Source organism: Lathyrus oleraceus, chromosome 1 (genome assembly GCF_024323335.1).
Source record: "Lathyrus oleraceus cultivar Zhongwan6 chromosome 1, CAAS_Psat_ZW6_1.0, whole genome shotgun sequence".
Taxonomy (NCBI): Eukaryota; Viridiplantae; Streptophyta; class Magnoliopsida; order Fabales; family Fabaceae; genus Lathyrus; species Lathyrus oleraceus.
Genome location: NC_066579.1, coordinates 204,723,706 through 204,742,190, shown reverse-complemented (window position 1 = coordinate 204,742,190; position 18,485 = coordinate 204,723,706). Strand labels below are relative to the sequence as shown.

Sequence of the window (18,485 nt, the reverse complement as noted above, 5' to 3'; positions counted from 1 at the left end):
ATCTTATTACTGCAATTATACGATTAATCATTTAAGGTATGCATGGTATATACTAAAGTTCACATGCCAAGCTTAAGGTATAAATCTAATCATAAAGTCATATGCAAATTAAGAATATAAAACAATGATAGCAATGTGAACCTGTTAGCAGCTGAGTTGTGACTTCGAATCGGCAAATCGGATTGAATTGGGCGGAGGTAGAACTTGGTGCCGCCGAGTTCCTTCCTGGTTTGCCTCCAATGAGTATCAGGGTTTGCTTCCAATGAGTATCAGGGTTTGCTTGCTAGGGTTCTCCTTTCGTCCTTTTTCGTCCGTCTTGGTTCCTTTTTTCCTTTTTTTTCGTGACTGAAGGCTTGGCTATTTATAGTGCTCTTGTTATGACCTAATGGGCTCAGAATGAAGCCCAGAAATTCTGATATTCGCAAGCTTCGCTAGGCGAAGGAGTTGCTCGCCTAGCGAGCAAGCTATTTTGGGCTTTTACTGGACCTGGTGCTTCGCTGGGGCGAGTGGCATAACGAAGTGTTCGCTAGGCGAAGGAATTGCTCGCCTAGCGAGCAGGCCAGTTTGGGCCATCTTCTGGATTGGGCCTGTTGTGAGCTGGGCTTTTGTTCCTTTGAGGTCAGTGTCTTACATAACAAGTCGGAGTGTCTTGAAAAATGCCTTGGGCAAATTTTGGGGTATGACAATAGGGTCAGGCGAGAAAACATGATGGAAAACGACCTAACCAGTATGATAGAGAGAATCATGGCCCAGAATGGTCTGAACACAGGACTTCGACGGCCAAATTATTCTTCTCCTTTATTAGAATATGTCATGCAAATAGAATTACCAAGGGGTTGTAGAATCCCTAAGTTTACCAAATTCTCAGGGGATACTAGTGAATCCACTATAGAACATATAGCCAGATACATAACTGAGGCAGGGGATTTGGCGAACAGTGAGAACTTGAGGATGAAATATTTCCCTAGTTCTTTAACAAAGAATGCCTTCACGTGGTTTACGACTTTGCCGCCAAATTCCATAGATGCTTGGCCCCAGTTAGAAAGATTGTTTCATGAACAATTCTATATGGGCCAAACTAAGATAAGCCTTAAGGAATTAGCCAGCATCAAGAGAAAATTCACCGAACCAATAGATGATTATCTGAATAGGTTCTGTTTGTTGAAGTCTAGATGCTTTACAATAGTGCCTGAACACGAGTTGGTCAAAATGGCCGTTGGAGGTCTGGACTATTCCATCAGGAAAAAGTTAGATACCCAGCATCTAAGAGACATGGCCCAATTGGCAGATAGGGTTCGACAGGTCGAACGCTTAAAATCTGAAAAGGCCAGAGTGAATAAGAATTATAAGAAAGAGAGGGTTGCTTATGTCGAATTCGAAGACGAAGAGTCTGAAATTACTGAAGACCCCTATGGTCTTGAGGAATTCGAAGTAGATTTGGCAGAATTAAAAGAAGCACCACCCTACGCCTGCAAATTACTTACACCGTCGAATGGCAGAAATCCTGTCGAAACTGAAAAGAACGAGAGATTTCCCAAAAATACTTACACATTTGATGTTACCAAATGTGACGAGATCTTTGATCTATTAGTAAAAGATGGCTAAATGATAGTGCCTCCTAATACCAAGATTCCTCCATTAGAACAACGAAAGAAACGAGGTTTCTATAAATATCACATTTTTTTGGGCCAAAAAACTTCACAATGCTTTCTTTTCAGGGATCTTATTCAGAACGCAATCAGAGATGGTCGCCTCAAGTTCGCCGACAAAGGAAAAAACCAGATGAAAGTTGATAATGATCCCCTTAACATTGCTGAGACCAACTATGTTGAACCTGTTGAAATCAACATGGTTGACGTGAGGGAAGTGGAGGCTATAAAAGCAACAGGAACTGGAGGCTACACGCTGGATGGAAAGCAGGCTACTGATGGCCTAAGTAACGACGTTTCCTTTGGAATCTCTGTCAAAGGTAAACAGGTTGCTAACGTCGAACCAAGGGCCACTGAAGGTCTCAAAGGAAAAACAATCGAGGCTACTGAGGGCCTGAGAAAGAAGTTCGAAGCAATTTCAATCACTGATGGTGCCAGTCTAGGTGTCAACATGGTAGATCTGAAGCAAACCCCCCAGAAATGGAGGAAGTGGAGGAATGTTTGAAGACGGAGCAAGAAGGGATGAAGTTTGGCTATCCCAAAGCCAACGAAAGCTTATGTGAGTATCTTTGGAGATGTCATAAAAAGAATGCTGACATGTTGCTGTGCCTAAGATGCAGCATGAGGATATCTCAAAGGGTGGCTGAGGATTACGAGAGATGGCAACGAACAAAGACGGAGAGAAATTAGAGGAAAGAAAGCCAATTGCAGAAGGTGTATTCCACACCAGGAGAAAGCTTTATGGGTTTCATTGTGCGCTGCTACAAATATGAAACGGAATGTTTGATGTGTCCCAGGTGTGGGGCAGTGTACAACAGAGAATTAGGCGAAGCATTTGAAAGAATCCCATATGACCAAGGTTGGGACGGACATGGAGGTAATCCAAACATGTATAGCTTCGACAAGAGGGGAACACCTAGGAGGCCAAATAGCCCTCACCCAAGGGTGAAGAGAGTCATGTTTAAATTTCCAGCAGAAGTCCCTAAGGACAAGTGGACTCAGGCGGGACCAAAGAAAGGAAAGTGGAGGAGTTTCGAAGATGGAGGAAGAACCTCGTGGGCGTATAGAAAATAATTTCAGGCATCCAAAAGAGAGGCTATCAAGCTAGAAAATTATAAAGGAAAGAACCTTATGTCAAGATCCGAATGGAGAATACATTAAAGGATGAGGAAAGCAGAAAGAGATATGAATCTAAAAGAAACTGGAGAATCCAGCAGCGTCAAGATTCCCCCAAATATCATGGATTCAACCAAACCACCCGTAGGAAGAAAGTTATTTCCAGATGAAAATATAACTCAAAAGGTTCAGAAGGAACAAGCAAGAGAAGAGGAAATGCTCACAGATGATTTCGATTTTGACGGAGTGTCTTCTGTGAATATGAATTGCAACGTAGTCTCAGTCCTACCGTACGAGTATAACCAGAAAACAGAGGTCAAAGATAATGAGGAAGCGGACCATGCGGAGATGGCGAAGAATCAACCAGTGTGTTATTATGTTCTGAACAGTGGTGTTGTCAAAGAACAGAACGCTATGTTCGAAAGGCCGCACCAGGGGATGCAGAATCACCTCAAGCCCCTATACATTAGGGCCAAAGTTGGACAGGTGGGAGTGAATAAAGTCTTGGTGGACGGGGGAGCAGCAGTCAATTTGATGCCCCAATTCATGTTGAAAAAGATAGGGATGTTCGACATAATATTTGATCATCAATAAAATATAATTCTATTCATCCACATCTATGATGTTTTGTTTTTACTTTTTGCTTTATTCTGAAAATGGTAATCACAAGAAAAACATAAATAAATAAATAATAATTTGTCCATCTTCATAATATTTGCTCGCAAATCACTTCTCTAAAATCAAAATATTAAATCATTATGCAGGTTGGTTTCTAAACCCATTGAATACAATGATCCTACTCCTTCGCCAAATTTTGGATTCCCTGTGTTTGAGGCTGAGGAAGAAAGTGATGAAGAAGTGTCTGGTGAATTGTCTCGTCTTCTTGAGCATGAAGGAAAAACCAATCATCCATTTGAAGAGCAGATTGAGTTAGTCAACTTGGGTTCCAAGGACGATGTGAAGAAAGTCAAGATTGGGTCTCGACTGTGTCCAGATGTTAAGAAGGGGTTGATTGATCTTCTCCGAGAGTATTCAGATGTATTTGATTGGTCCTATCAAGACATGCCTGGGTTGGATTCTGAGATTATGGAGCATAGATTTTCGTTGAAGCCAAAATGCCCGCCAGTCAAGCAGAAGTTTAGGAGGACTTGTAAGACCCCAATTTTGACCCTAAGATCCCTCATGCAATTTCATCATATGCATAAGCATGGGGATCATGCCTTGGAATCCTCCTTACCTATCTTTCATTGGGTTTGTTTTGGGAGAGATCACCAAGCACTATGTGATTGTATCATACTTGCATATTATCATTTTTTACTAACCAAAATACCAAAAATATGTCTTTGCATTTGCCTAACTCTTTTGTAGGTAGGGCATGATCACCATTGATCTATCAAGTCCACATCTAGGGTTTAAGACCCTCATTGCAAAGATCACAACCAATGATTGATCCACAATGGCTCTAAGCATCATATATGAGTCCCAATGATGTCTACATGTTATTTTGATCAAGTTTTCTTCAAGAGTTTGAAGTTGGTTTGCCTTGAAAACCCTAGTTCATCTGGGTATCTTGTGTAACTTCTTCAACAAGCTTCCTCATCAATTGATCAAATTCCTAAAGGGAAACTTCAAAATTCATCATCTTATGCATATATGATCTACCATGAGCCTAAAAAGTCAAGAGAATTGCAAGTTAGCAAGTTGGTTGATGGTGGTTGGCCAGAGGAATTCATCTGATCAAAATTGGGTCTCCCTAGACCCTATCTCCTACAATTACCATCATATGAAAATGATTCCAAGAGAAATGTTACTCTAAATGACATTCCAAACAACTCTCATGTTGAGTTCTAGAGCTAGTCTTGCTTGGAAAGTCATTTTCTATGTTGGAACATTATAGGTCACTTTGTCTAAACCCTAATTTGAAAGTCAACTTCCCAAGGCCATAACTTGCTCAATTTTTATGAGATGAAATATTTTCAAGTTTTACAATCAAATTCAATATGTCTACTTCAACTATATTTGGATTGAAATCTAAATCAACTTTTATGAGCATGTGATATGAGGATACATTATAGGTCATTTTGGACCAATACTATTGAACAAGTGATTTTCCTCAACTTCAAAAATGCATAACGCACTCATTCTAAATCTAAATGATGTCAAATTGGTGACCATTTTGAAGGTATTTGAAAGATATACAACTTTTATGAAGACACTTTTCTCACTTGGAGCTCACATAAAAAATTAAGCAAGGTGGAATAATTGAATATGTGACTTGACACTTAGAAAAATTTTCAACATGTTGAAATTTCTAAACTTCCACCTCAAAAGTCACTATGATACAAGTTCCAAATGGAAAAGTGTTCAACATAATAGTTGTTCCTCTTGATCTAAGCTTTCCAAAAAGTCCTAATGCATTCATTTTGGACTAAGTTTGATAGGTCTGCGCATGGTGTAAACATGCCTGTATCAGTTGGCAAGATCAATACTCCAAATGCCCAAATAACTTTGCCTTTCCATTCAAGCTTCATGCAGACCTCATTTCAGTTGATTGTGAACCTAATTGGATTGCTTCATAGGCCTGCACACGCCCATGCAAGCATGTGCATTGCATTACCAAATTCGGACAATTTTTCAAGTGTGCAAATAACACTTCTCTTGGCTATAAATAGAGGTCTGATGCATCAATTCAAAGGACCTTGCATGCCAGCTTTGCCCCCAACCTTTCAAACCCTCTCAGTTCAAAGGGAAACCTGAGAAATTTCATTTGAAATTTGAGTTTGAATCTCACTGTTCGGAGAATCAAAAACTCCAGGATCCAAAGCTTTGCATTGTTCTTAAGCCACTTCCACAGGCTCCAAAAGCAGGATCAAGCACGAATTAAAGTAAGAGAGATTCATTTATGCACAACATTGAAGGTAATTTTCCAGATTTTTCTTCTCTTCGATTCTCTCTTAATACTCATCAGTTATCTTAGATCCTTGGTTGTCTGAAGTCCTACCAATGTAGGCAAGAAGATTGAGTTGCTTTGAGGTCAAATCGAAGCAACTCAGTTGACACACCTCAAAATTCAACTTCGCATATCATTCTATATATTTGGAGTTAGTTAAAATTAAGGTGATATTCATGATCTACACCATTTTATTTTTAAGATCATGTCCTCTTTTTTCATTTATGATGTGATGATGAATGGATCAGTCCGCCCAAGGTCGCCTGAGAAGACGATCGGCGCTTTGCTCCGGCAATGATGTGGCGTGGTCCAGAGCCATTGATCTACTTCAAAATGTTTTAATCATGAGCGCACATTGTGATTATCATTGGTACAACATGTTAACTCAAGCGCATCATGGAACGTGCACGCTCAACCACTTGATCTAGGATCAAGTGGTCCATGTTTTTTTTATTATCTGATTTTATTTTTTATTCCTTTGATTTTCATTAATTCATATTAATTTTAATATTGATCCAAAAAATATGAGAGTTTCACCAAAAAAATTTAAATAAAATCCTCTTTCATTTTCTGAATTAAAATTATTTTTTGGATCATTATTAATATTTTTCATGATTTAATTTATTTTGTGAATATTTTTAATTGTTTAAAAATACGTATAAGTTGCCAAAATTTCTGAAATTTTTTCTCCAAGGTCCTTTGACCTTGTTTGACCTATGATAAATCTCATGCCCATTTCTTTGGTGTTTTGAAGAGGTTTTAGGAAATTGACCAACCATATTTAATTTAATGCATTATTTTTATTATTTTTAATTGTTTAAATGCCAAATTAATTTTGTATAGCCATTTTAATTGGCTTTGTGAATTTGACTTGTGTTGATGGGCCTTGGTCAAGGTTGATTTGACTTTGTTAGGTTAAGATCATTGGATTTAGGGGATTGATGGAATGTACATTCCATCTCCCAAAGTGAATGAATGATCTTAATTTGGTAAAAGTCCTCCTTTGTCCAATTTGAGTTTGATCTATTCTCCCCCCCCCCCCTTCATCTCATTCCCCTTCTTTATGCATTCATGTCATTGGACCTATGATATCTCAATATCCTAAAGCTAGTTGATTGCAAAATCAACATAAGTATGGATAAGATTAGGTTCCCTACTTTGCATATTCTTTTTGTGTGTGGTATGTTTCATGAGCATGGTTCATCATACTATGTCTCTAACATGCATTAACACCAAAATTATATTGCTCGGCCTCAAATAGTTGAGACTTCTACATAAGTCCAATTACGATTGCTTAACATAGCGTTAAATTTTGACACAAAAAGGCATAGCATTCTAGTTAGTGAGATTGTAAGTCTCCCCTCTTTCATGGTATTGTGTGGAAACTTGGCCTTTTTTCCTTCCTTTGGAAGATGTCTTGGTTCAAGGATCCATGCTTGTGATAAGTGGGTTGAGTGTTCTCCAAAGAATGACTTAAAGAAAAGCAAAGCAAAACCAATACTAACTTCTAACTCATTAACAACTAACATTTAATTTTAAGTCCTTTACTTTCAATGCAATTTAATTTTTAAGCTCTATTCATTTTCCATTATTCATATCATTCTAATTGTTTATGTTAATGTCATTTTCACTTTGTCCACTTGGACCATATTTTGTGATATATTTTGTTTGTGTATACTTGTATTTGTTTGTGTGGTCTTTGACCATTAATGTACATAACAAGAACAAAAACCCTAAAAAATGTCTTGTGTGGACTGTTGGTTTTATCTGAGATAATTGGACTAAGAATTTAGGCAACACTCCATATGCAAAGGACTTGGCCAATGCCAACTTTCACGTAACCAGGTGCTTGTGATTTGAAACTTCATCTGATACATCATTGAAGATCCATTTGAGTACATCTGCAACATGATCATTATGAAGCTGTTATTTTGAACCTGTGACTTAGTGCATTATGGAATTCATCTGCTACATGAGCAAATTTGAAGAAGATCATGGAGTTGCTAAGCTTGGATGTGGCTATATTTATTTGATGCCTTTGTCTTCAAGGTGATATTTTGTGCATTGTTTGTTGCTTGATTCAAAAGTCCAAGGGAAATTTGGGTTTCTATATGACATTCTTGTCTATTGGATTGCAGCCCATTGGTCAGATATTTTCAACTCTTAACTTTTAATTTTTATGCTTAGGATTAGTCTCTTCATATCCTCCCCACTTCTTTAATTTCAAAATCTCTCCCTCCTTTTAAAAAAAACTTCTTTGTTTGAGCTTGTTTTCCAAACTTTGACCATTTTATAAACTAGGAACTTTGCCCTTAAGCCATTGCATTTTCAAACTTCTTTTCTTAATCGAACTTGTAAATAGACTTAACTATACTTGACTTAAAATTTTCAAAAGCCAAAAAGAAATAACTCATTCAAACCATTTTTAGGCCTTTGTGCCTTTCAAACTTAAATTTTTGTTAAAAAGCAATGCATCCATTTTAAATTTATACCACAAACTACGAGGTTTTGATGCCTCATTTTTATGTTGGTACGTAGGCACAAATTAGAAGGTCTTATCAAACACAAAAATATAATTAATGAATTCTTTTCTCATCCCCCCCCCCCCAATTCTATTTTATTGCAAATATCATTTGTACAAAAACACATATGCACACAAAAAGGGGCTCCCTAGGAGTACCTAGGACACTTTGGATGCTAACATCTTTCCTCTATGTAACCAACCCCCTTACCTATAATCTCTGGCATTTTATTAGTTTTGATTTGAAAACTTCTTAGTCTCGGGTTTTGTTCGTACTTTTTCCCTTTTCCCTAGGAAATAATAAAAGCGCGATGGTGACTCTTGTTATTTGATATCTTGCTTATCCATAGCTTGATGATCATGAATTTACAGCTACAAGACTCATCCTGATATGGCATTAAAGATCAAAGAAGAAGAGCAAAAGCAGATTGATGATGGTTTTCTTGTTACTGCTGAGTATCCGCAGTGGGTAGCCAATATTATGCTTGTTCCTAAGAAGGATGCAAAAGTCCGTATGTGCGTTGATTATAGAGATTTGAATAAAGTCAGTCTGAAAGATGATTTCCCTCTACCACACATTGATATGTTGGTAGACAATACAGCTAAATTCAAAGTCTTTTCATTTATGGACGGATTTTCCGGATATAATCAGATCAAGATGGCACCCGAAGATATGGAGAAGACCACATTCATTACACCCTGGGGAACATTTTGTTATAGAGTGATGCCTTTCAGTTTAAAGAATCCTGGTGAAACCTACCAGAGAGCAATGACTACTCTTTTTCATGATATGATGCATAAAGAGATTAAGGTTTACGTTGATGACATGATTGCCAAATCCATTGATGAAAAAGAACATGTTGAGCATTTGTTGAAGTTATTCCAGTGTTTGAGGAAGTACAAACTCCGCTTGAATCCCAATAAGTGTACATTTGGTGTTCGTTCTGGTAAGTTGTTGGGCTTTATTGTCAGCGAGAAGGGTATTGAAGTTGATCATGCCAAGGTCAAAGAAATACAAGAGATGTCTGCGCCCAAAACTGAGAAGCAAGTCAGAGGTTTTCTCGACCGCTTGAATTATATCTCAAGATTCATTTCACACATGACTGTCACATGTGTGCCTATATCAAAGAATATTTTCTTGAACCTCCGATTCTATCCCCGCCTGTTGAAAGAAGACCATTTATCATGTATTTGACTGTGCTTGATGAGAGTATGGGTTGTGTTCTTGGTCAGCAAGATGAAACTGGAAAGAAAGAATACGTTATTTACTACCTCAGTAAGAAATTCACCGACTGTGAAACTTGTTATTCTATGCTTGAGAAAACTTGTTACGCATTGGCTTGGGTTGCTAAGCATTTGCGTCAGTATATGTTGAATCATACCACTTGGTTGATATCCAAAATGGATCCAATCAAGTATATTTTTGAGAAGCCTGCTTTAACTTGGAGGATTATCTGTTGGCAGATGTTGTTATCAGAGTATGATATCGAATACCGATCTCATAAAGCAATTAAAGGTAGTGTCTCGGCTGACCGTTTGGCTCACCAACCGATTGAAGATTACCAATCAGTGCAGTATGATTTTCTTGACGAAGAGTCTTGTACTTGAAAATGAAAGATTGTGATGAACCATTGCTTGAAGAAGGGCCAAAACCTGGTTCCTGTTGAGGCATGGTATTTAATGGAGCAGTTAATCAGTACGGTAATGGCATTGGGGCAGTGATTATTACTTCTCAAGGCACTCATTTTCTATTTACAGCTAGATTGACTTTTAAGTGTACAAATAATATGGTTGAGTATGAAGCTTGCATTATGGGGCTTGAAGAGGCCATTGATCTCAGAATCAAGTTTTTAGACGTCTATGGAGATTCAGTTTTGGTTGTGAATTAGATCAAAGGTGAATGGGGTACGAATCAACTCGGTTTGATACCATATAGAGATTATGTGAGGAGGATTTAAACTTTCTTTACAAAGGTTGAGTTTCATCATATCCCTCGAGATGAAAACCGGATGGCAGATGCTCTTGCAACGTTGGCTTTAGTGATTATGGTGAAGTATTGGAATGAGGTTCCAAATTTGATTGTGATGCATCTTGATAGGCCAGTTCATGTATTTGTTGTTGAAGAGATCAAAGATGAAAAGCCGTGGTATTTTGAAATCAAATGTTTCCTCCAAAGTCATATTTACCGGTTGGGGCATCTTTGAAAGATAAGAAGACTTTGAGAAGATTAGTCGGCAATTTCTACCTGAATGGTGATGTATTGTACAAGATAAACTTCGATATGGTTCTTCTCAGATGCGTGGATAGACACGAAGCAGACTTATTGATGGCTGAAGTCGATGAAGGTTCCTTTGGTACTCATTCCAATGGACATGCAATGGAAAAGAAGATGGTGCAATCAGGTTACTATTGGCTGATAATGGAACCTGACTATTGCAAGTTTGTGAAGAAATTCCACAAGTGTCAAATATATGCAGATAAGATTCATGTTCCTCTGACACTGTTGAACGTCATTTCCTCCCCATGGCCCTTCTCCATGTGGGGGATTGATATGATTGGCATGATCGAGCCCAAAGCTCCGAATGGACATCGTTTCATTTTGGTGGCTATTGACTACTTCACAAAGTGGGTAGAAGCGGCATCGTATACGAATGTGACCAAGCAAGTGGTTGTAAGGTTTATCAAGAATCAGATCATATGTCGTTATGGTGTGCCGAGTAAGATCATTACTGATAATGGATCGAACTTGAACAATAATATGGTGGAAGCTCTTTGCAAAGACTTCAAGATTACACACCATAATTCTTCTCCCTACAGACCTAAGATGAATGGGGTTGTTGAAGCTGCAAACAAGAACATCAAGAAGATTATCCAGAAGATGGTTGTAACATACAAGAATTGGCATGAGATGTTCCCATTTGCTTTACATGGGTATCGTACATCCATCCGCACTTCAATAGGGGCAACCCCTTTCTCACTTGTTTATGGCATGGAAGTTGTGCTCCCAGTAGAGGTTGAGATCCCATCACTGCGTGTCTTAATGGAAGCCAAGTTGACTGAGGCTGAATGGTGTCAAACCAGGTATGACCAGTTAAATTTAATTGAAGAGAAGAGGTTAACTGTCATGTGTCATGGTCAGTTGTATCAGCAAAGGATGAAGAAAGCTTTTAATAAGAAGGTTAGACCTCGGGTGTATCGAGAAGGTGACCTTGTGCTCAAGAAGATTCTATCTTTCAAACCAGATTCTAGGGGCAAATGGACTCCTAATTATGAAGGCTCATATGTTGTTAAGAGAGCCTTTTCAGACGATGCTTTGATTCTCACAACTATGGATGGTGAAGAGTTCACTCGTCCTATGAACGTCGATGCAGTCAAGAAATACTTCACCTAAAAAGAAAAGAACAACTCGCTAAGTTGAAAACCCGAAAGGGCGGCTTAGGAAAAAATTAGCGTCTCGGTGGATTGAAAACTCGAAAGGGCGATCCAGGCAAAAGTTAGAGACATAAAACAGAAAGAATTATCCCGATAAATTGAGTACCCCACCTTAGGGAAATTTATGCAAAATTAGGGATTATGGCAAGTAACTGCATCCTGTTGATCTTCAGTTTTGAAGACATTGTTGAGCAAGGTGGTTCGGTCTGTTCCCTCGTCCCCTGTAGCGGCCAAGAACACAGTGGATATCAAGAGTTGGTAGGAGGATTAGTGATCATTGTATTCAATGTAGCCCTTTTTCCATGTAAATTACCATTTTTCAACTTTTGTAAAGATCTATAGAGTCTTGTCATTTACAGACTACCATTCTATTAAATAAAGTTGAGCTTTTATCCAATTGTTTCTACTCTTGTTTAATTCAGCCAAATAGATTTAAATTTTATTATGATCATTTTTGAAATTAAAATTTTAATCAAAACAATATTTTCTTAAACATATAAAAGCATTAATTTTAAGCAATCAATTTCATTAAAAGAAATATCAACAGTGGTTTGAAAGCGGTAAGCCCTAAATGAGGAGCATTATTGGTTCTCCCCAAGCAGTTGGCGTAACTCCGGTCTTTCATCCCCGGCAGTATGTCATCATCCGGTGTTTGTTGTTTCCCTCGGCCAAGTTCATCGTCATCCCCATCTGAGTTTATGATCGTCCTCCCTCGGGTTGTAGGCATTTCATTACAACAGTTTTCTTGGTTTCGGAAGAACTTTATTTCCCCACAAGTCGTCATCAGATTTGTCCCTAGTCAGAGCTTCTTCCTGGTTTCTGAGCAGCTATTTGTGTTTATCCCCTACAGGGTTGTCTCCCATTTGATATGTTGTTGACCTAAAATTCCCCGCAGAGTTGATTACAGTTCCCTCGATGGATCTTCTCCTTTCTTCCCCAGCTAGGGTTGAGCCTTCGAGATGTTTGATCTCTTCTCCAGCAGTTGTTTCCCCCCCTTGTGGATTGGCCGAGAATTGTACCGATGATTCAAATCAGCGAAAGTTGTATCCTTTGTGATTGTTTTGTCAGCATAATCATCATATATGCATATACATATACATATACACTCATATAGCTTCAATTATTTCATTATTGCATTTTTTAATCCTCTACTATGGTGGTACTTTATCCCCATACAAGTTTGGTGTGTCTGTCCTCCTTCAACTGTAGAGTGTCAGCCCCCTAAGTAGAAAGACTTGAACCTTTCTCCTTTCCCCACTGAGTTATTTCCTTGTGGATGATTATTATTTCAGTTTCCTCCCTAGTTGATTATCTGGATGGAACCATTCCCCTTGAGTTATATCCTCATTGGGTTGAGTCTTGATTGACCGTCTCTTTCTAGATCTTACCTAGATAGATGCCTTTGATCCTCTAAGAGTCAATTACCCAGTAACTGGTAGTATTCTTCTTAGTTGGCAGTTTGTTACCTCTTGCCCAATACTCGGCAAAAGTAACCCTTTTTTCCCTAGTGGATTCGTTTTCACATTTCCCTAGGAAGTATATCCTTGATATGTTCATCCTAACCGATGACGAATATTTTCTTCCTCTGGCTTTGAGTTTATCCCTGATATGTTCATCCTAACCGGTGACGAATATTCTCTTTCTGGTATTCTACCCATTAAAAAGGTAGTTGTAATCCCTATTTTGTTCCCCAGAGAGTTAATCCTTGATATGTTCATCCTAACCGATGGCGGGTTTCCTTCTCTTTGCGGTCTTCTGCCTAGTAACCGGTAGCTGTAAATCCTGCTTTTCTCTTTGCAGAGTTTATCCTTGATATGTTCACCCTAATCGGTGACGAATATCCTCTTTGTGGTTTTCTATCTAGTAACTAATAGATATAATTCTTATTCTTTCCCTCAGAGTCTATCCTTGATATGCTCATCCTAACCGGTGACGAATATTCTCTTTCTGGTATTCTATCCAGCATTCGATAGATGTAATTCCTACTTTACTCAGGAAGTTTATCCTTTATATGTTCATCTTAACCGATGACGGGTATCCCCCGTAACATCCCCAGGTAAGTCTATCCTTGATGTGTTCATCTTAACCGATGACGAATTTTCTTTCCTTTGAGTCTATCCTTGATATGTTCACTTTAACCGGTGACGGATATTCTCTCCTTTTGGTCTTCTGCCCAGTAACCGGTAGTTGTAAATCCTATTTTTCAGATTTTTTTCCCCAGCAAGTCTATTCTTACCCAGTGACCGGTAATGAATACACCTCCTGGCAGCCTTCAGCGAGTCATCCTTGATATATTTACCCTAACCGGTAACGGATGTCCTCCCTGTCAGACTTTGTTATCCCTGTACCCAGTAACCGGTAGTGGATAATATATTTCTGCTCCTCCTGTGTTGAAGATCTTTTCTTACCCAGTCGAGTTTGAGTGCGTATTTCCTTAGTGAAATCGTTGTTCCTGCGTGGTTCGAGTATTTCAGTTTTGTTCTGATTTACCCGTTTCCCCTACAAACGTTCCTTGTGCCCCTAGGCTGAGTCTTTCAATTGATGGAATCCCTCGTGTTCCCCAGCTTGTTTTAAGTCGTAGCCTGACCTACGCACAACCTTTTTATGCCCTCAGAGTCTCTGCCTCCCCAGTGAGTTTTCCTTACGGAATGCGTTATACTTCTACGGACTTTCGGTCTCTCTGAATTCTTTTCCTTTGTGGAAATATTTCCCCATAAAGACTTATTTTAACACTCATATTATATGCATCATGAGGTCTCTTAGGGACCAAAATTTATTTCTATATGTTGTTATTTAAGCCCATTCTATTGAGTCGATACGAAGATTTTAACCTTCATCTCCTCGGTTAGAACGTCCTTAAATAGGGGCACCCTTACCATCCTTGGTATATATAAATAGTCTCCCTTTCTTGATAAGGCATTTGATCATGTTGTTAAGTTGGATGCAATCATTGGTATTATGATTGTGTCTTTTGTGGAAATGGAAATAACTTGATTAATCGGGTTAGGTGAACTCTCTGACCGAATATGGGTGAAGGTGAGAAAAACAAGAAAGGGGGGTTTGAATTGTTTTAGAAAATAAAAGCTTTTTCAAAAGTAAAAACACATAGAATTTTATACTGGTTCGCTTATAACACAAAGCTACTCCAGTCCACCCGGTCAAGGTGATTTCGCCTTCAAAAAGGAATTAATCCACTAATCTTGAAAGATTAATACAACCAAACGTCTAAGAGAGTAATCTCTTAGTCCTCCCAAGTATACAGACTACGCAGAGTCACTTGAGGAACAAAAGCAATTTAGCAAAAATAGATTTGTAATCGAGAGTGCTTCTAAGAGTAAGCAAATATTACAGCAGAATAAACAAGCAAGTGTTTTCACGTATGAGCAGCAGCTCGTGAAAAACTAGGAGAGAATGTAAAGAATTTTCTGTGCGTTGTTGTGTCTCTCTCACTGAAGTAGGTTGTCCTTTATTTAGTGGTGAAAGGACCGTTGGAGTGATGACAGAATATTGGCCTTTGATGAGCATTCAATGTCATTACTTATGTGTTTCTTGCCATAACCAATTTGTCTCCCTGAATAACTTCTTTCTAAAAATACCTTCTTTCCATTTGAAGAAATTCTTTTCGTTACTCTTTCTGGATTTGGAGAATCTTCGTCAGAGTCTTTGTTATCTCGAAGTTTCTGTGTCAGAAGGAGATTGTGTTGAGGTTACATCAGAGCTTCTAAGAGTAATGGTCTTCTAGATCATCAGAACTAAGTCCAGTGGATGTTTAGAGCTTCTGGTTCTTTCTACTGTCTTGTTTTGCTCAGAACCAGAACTACTATAGCGCACTTCTTCTTCAGATGCTTCTGATCTTCTAGTACTTTGTTTCTGATCAGAGTTTATATCTGATAAAACGATCAGATTCCTTTGTTGTTGTTCAGAGTCCTACACACTTAGAGAATTTTTGTTAGGGTGCCATTTTTGGTTTCATCCTTTGTTATCATCAAAATCCTGGAATTATATTGTAGAACACATTTTGTTTTTACAATGGGTTTCTTATCTCGACTTCTTTTAATTTCAAGTTGATGCATTCTATCATAATCATTCCTTACAAACTATTTAAAGGAGTGTAAAAGTGAAATTTTGAGCGGGGTCTTCGCTCACGCTTTTCTTTGTATTTATTGATATCTTTTTTGAGTGCTCGATCCCCAATCCTCAATTTTCTCCATCAGCCAACAGTTTCTCCTTATAGTTCATGTAGGGTTAGGCCCTATTCAACAGGTCTTTCAAGTTATGGGCTTCTTTGCGCCCCATTTTTGTTAGAACAAGATTTGGTTCTGCATATATACCTTGAGTTTGATGATAATAATGGTGTATTTGTGTGAGAACAATTTTGGTACCCTAATGGTTTGTTATTGTGTAGCTTTAACTGTCAGTTTTGATTCTGAGTATATGGTGTGCAATGTCATCAGTTTCTAAACAATGAGTTCGAATTCCGCTTCTACGCCAGTTATAAGAAGTTCTGAAAGATGTTCAATATTGCTGCTGCAATATTCTTTCTGCTTCTATGCTGATTCACTCCTGAGAAGATTCTGAGGAGACGCTATATTGCTACTGCAAATTTATCTTAGTTTATGCTTCTGGACGTGACTCTGCTCACCAAGCTTCTGAAGAATGGCAAGTTTTTGAAGTTATGTTACATAGCTGAAGATTCTGAAGATCTCAAGCCATACAATTGAGGTTATCAAGGTTCTGACTGTAGATTCTGAAGACTCTAAAGATTCTAAAGCTACTGAAGATGTCAAGCCAGACTACTGACACTATCAAGGTTCTGACAAAAGATTCTGAAGTTTCTAAATCCAAATTTATGTTTCTTCATTTCATGCTTCATCAACTTTCATCAGAAGTCAATGAACTTGAAGATAAGATCAAATGAGTATGTGATTAAATAGTATATAGTACAAATCAAATATCCTTTCCACTACCTGATTTCATGGGCAAAGGGAAATATTATACATCACACATGTCACTAATTTTGTGGGCGAAGGATAGTACGCAATATTACTCCTTTCACCATCCAACAGTGGATAGACGCTCTATGAGCTTTCCCCATTTTTCCCTTTAACGGTCTTCTTCTTATGCTATGTAATTAAGACTTGGAGACTTGAAGAAAACAAGAACGCTGAATGTCGTCGGTGCTACAACAATTTTGATAAGTTTATTTATTTGTAAAAAGCTATCAACTTTTGTACACAATTTTCTTTAAGTAATTGTTTATCATTTGTGTAAAATCTGCTTGTATAGAAGCAACTTGTAACACATAAAATATCATTCAAACTGTTTGTTTGATTCCTTAAGGAGGCTAGGGTATAGTCGAATCCTTGAGAAGACAAAGAAGGTTATTCTGTGTGAGTTCTTAAGGAGAATAGGGTATAGTCAGGTCCTTGAGAAGACAAAAAAGGTTATTCTTTGTGATTATTGTCATCTGTTGATTATAGTGGATTAAGTCCTTGTGTATAAGGCAAAATCACCTTGGCGGGTGGACTGGAGCAGCTTTGAGTTTCAAGCGAACCAGGATAAAAATATTTGTATTTTTATCTCTTTGTTATTAACTTTTAAGTGTTGTTCTTGAGTTGATAAAAAACTTTTGTTTTGTAAAACCCAATTCAAATTCCCATTTCTTGTGTTTTTCACACCTTCAAGTTTCTCTCAGAATGTGATGTCAGGTCTGAGTCCTTTCTAAAAAATCTAGCACTTGAGACTTTTATATGTTCCCCTGGAGACTACTGCTACCTTGGTGAATTGGTTGATGCATGTGTGTAGAGTTTCCTTCTTTCCTTAAGTCACTCCACTAAGGGAGGCCATAGTTGTTGATTGTGTTTCCTAGATATAAAGTGGGAAGTAAAAGTTTCATAGAACACAGACCTCGAATATATGCTCTCGTCACGCATGGACTTGAACTAGGCTTGAGAAGACTTGATTAAAGTAAGTGTGAAGAGTTTGCATTTTACCTCACCATATGCATGGTAATATTCTAGCCGGTCATCCACGTGTTCGACGTGCTCTTTGGGATCTTCGTTTCCATTGTAATCTTGAAGTTTCAAGGGGTTTTCTGAGGATCGTGGAATCCTGTCGTCTAAGATACGAGCAGCCAGAGGATTATTTTTCCTTGGTTAAGCTGAAGTAACTTCTTCTTTCCCTTCCCTTCTTGCTGAGTGATGGGCTTCTAGAAGGTGTGGCTGCCCATTTTCCCTCTAGGATCGGGTGAAGATGTATGATACATATGTCCTCGATGGTCTGCAGATTCCTGAATCTCCTCCTGGTCTTTCCTTGGTCCCATAACTTTTTGTGAGGCTGCTTTCGGGATGGTGTTTTTTGGGCGACGTTTTGCAATATATCCTCTATTCGAGTGCGTCTGTTCGCGATAGCTTGAGAGTTTGTTGTTGAACCATTCAGAACATTCAAGTCAATAGCTCGTGAGTGGCTTAAAGACCTAGATTGTCCTACAAGAGTTGGAAAAATCGAGAAGTGCTCCGCGTCTGGTGACTCGGTAGGTGCCTCTGGTCAGGCAGACTGTCCACCTACGTGAACTACGGGGCATTCACTACGAGTGAAGGAAACTGAGAAGCTCATTGGATCATCTCTGGTTGCACAAGGTTTGAATGTAGAGTAGGAGGAGTAGACGGGTGAGGGTTTCGCGCTACATCGGTGATTGTAGTAGCTTGTCGTTGGGCAGCACAACTAGTGGCTTTTGATGGTGCCTTTTCTTGATTATTCTAGTGAGAGGATTTCGATTAAAAATTTGGTGAGATTGACTTAGAAATGTATATCTATT

General features: G+C 38.4%; 1 protein-coding gene across 1 annotated transcript; it reads left to right on the top strand.

Moving 5' to 3' along the window:
• Positions 1-744: 744 nt before the first annotated feature.
• LOC127099972 (uncharacterized) lies at positions 745-1,605 on the top strand. Its single transcript, XM_051037417.1, has one exon. It carries the CDS (start codon positions 745-747, stop codon positions 1,603-1,605), a length of 861 nt encoding a protein of 286 aa, XP_050893374.1.
• The last annotated feature ends 16,880 nt before the right edge of the window (positions 1,606-18,485 follow it).

Bases quoted from the DNA above. Each gene is read 5' to 3' on its own strand.
- LOC127099972 (XM_051037417.1), top strand. From the start codon at position 745: ATGGCCCAGAATGGTCTGAACACAGGACTTCGACGGCCAAATTATTCT.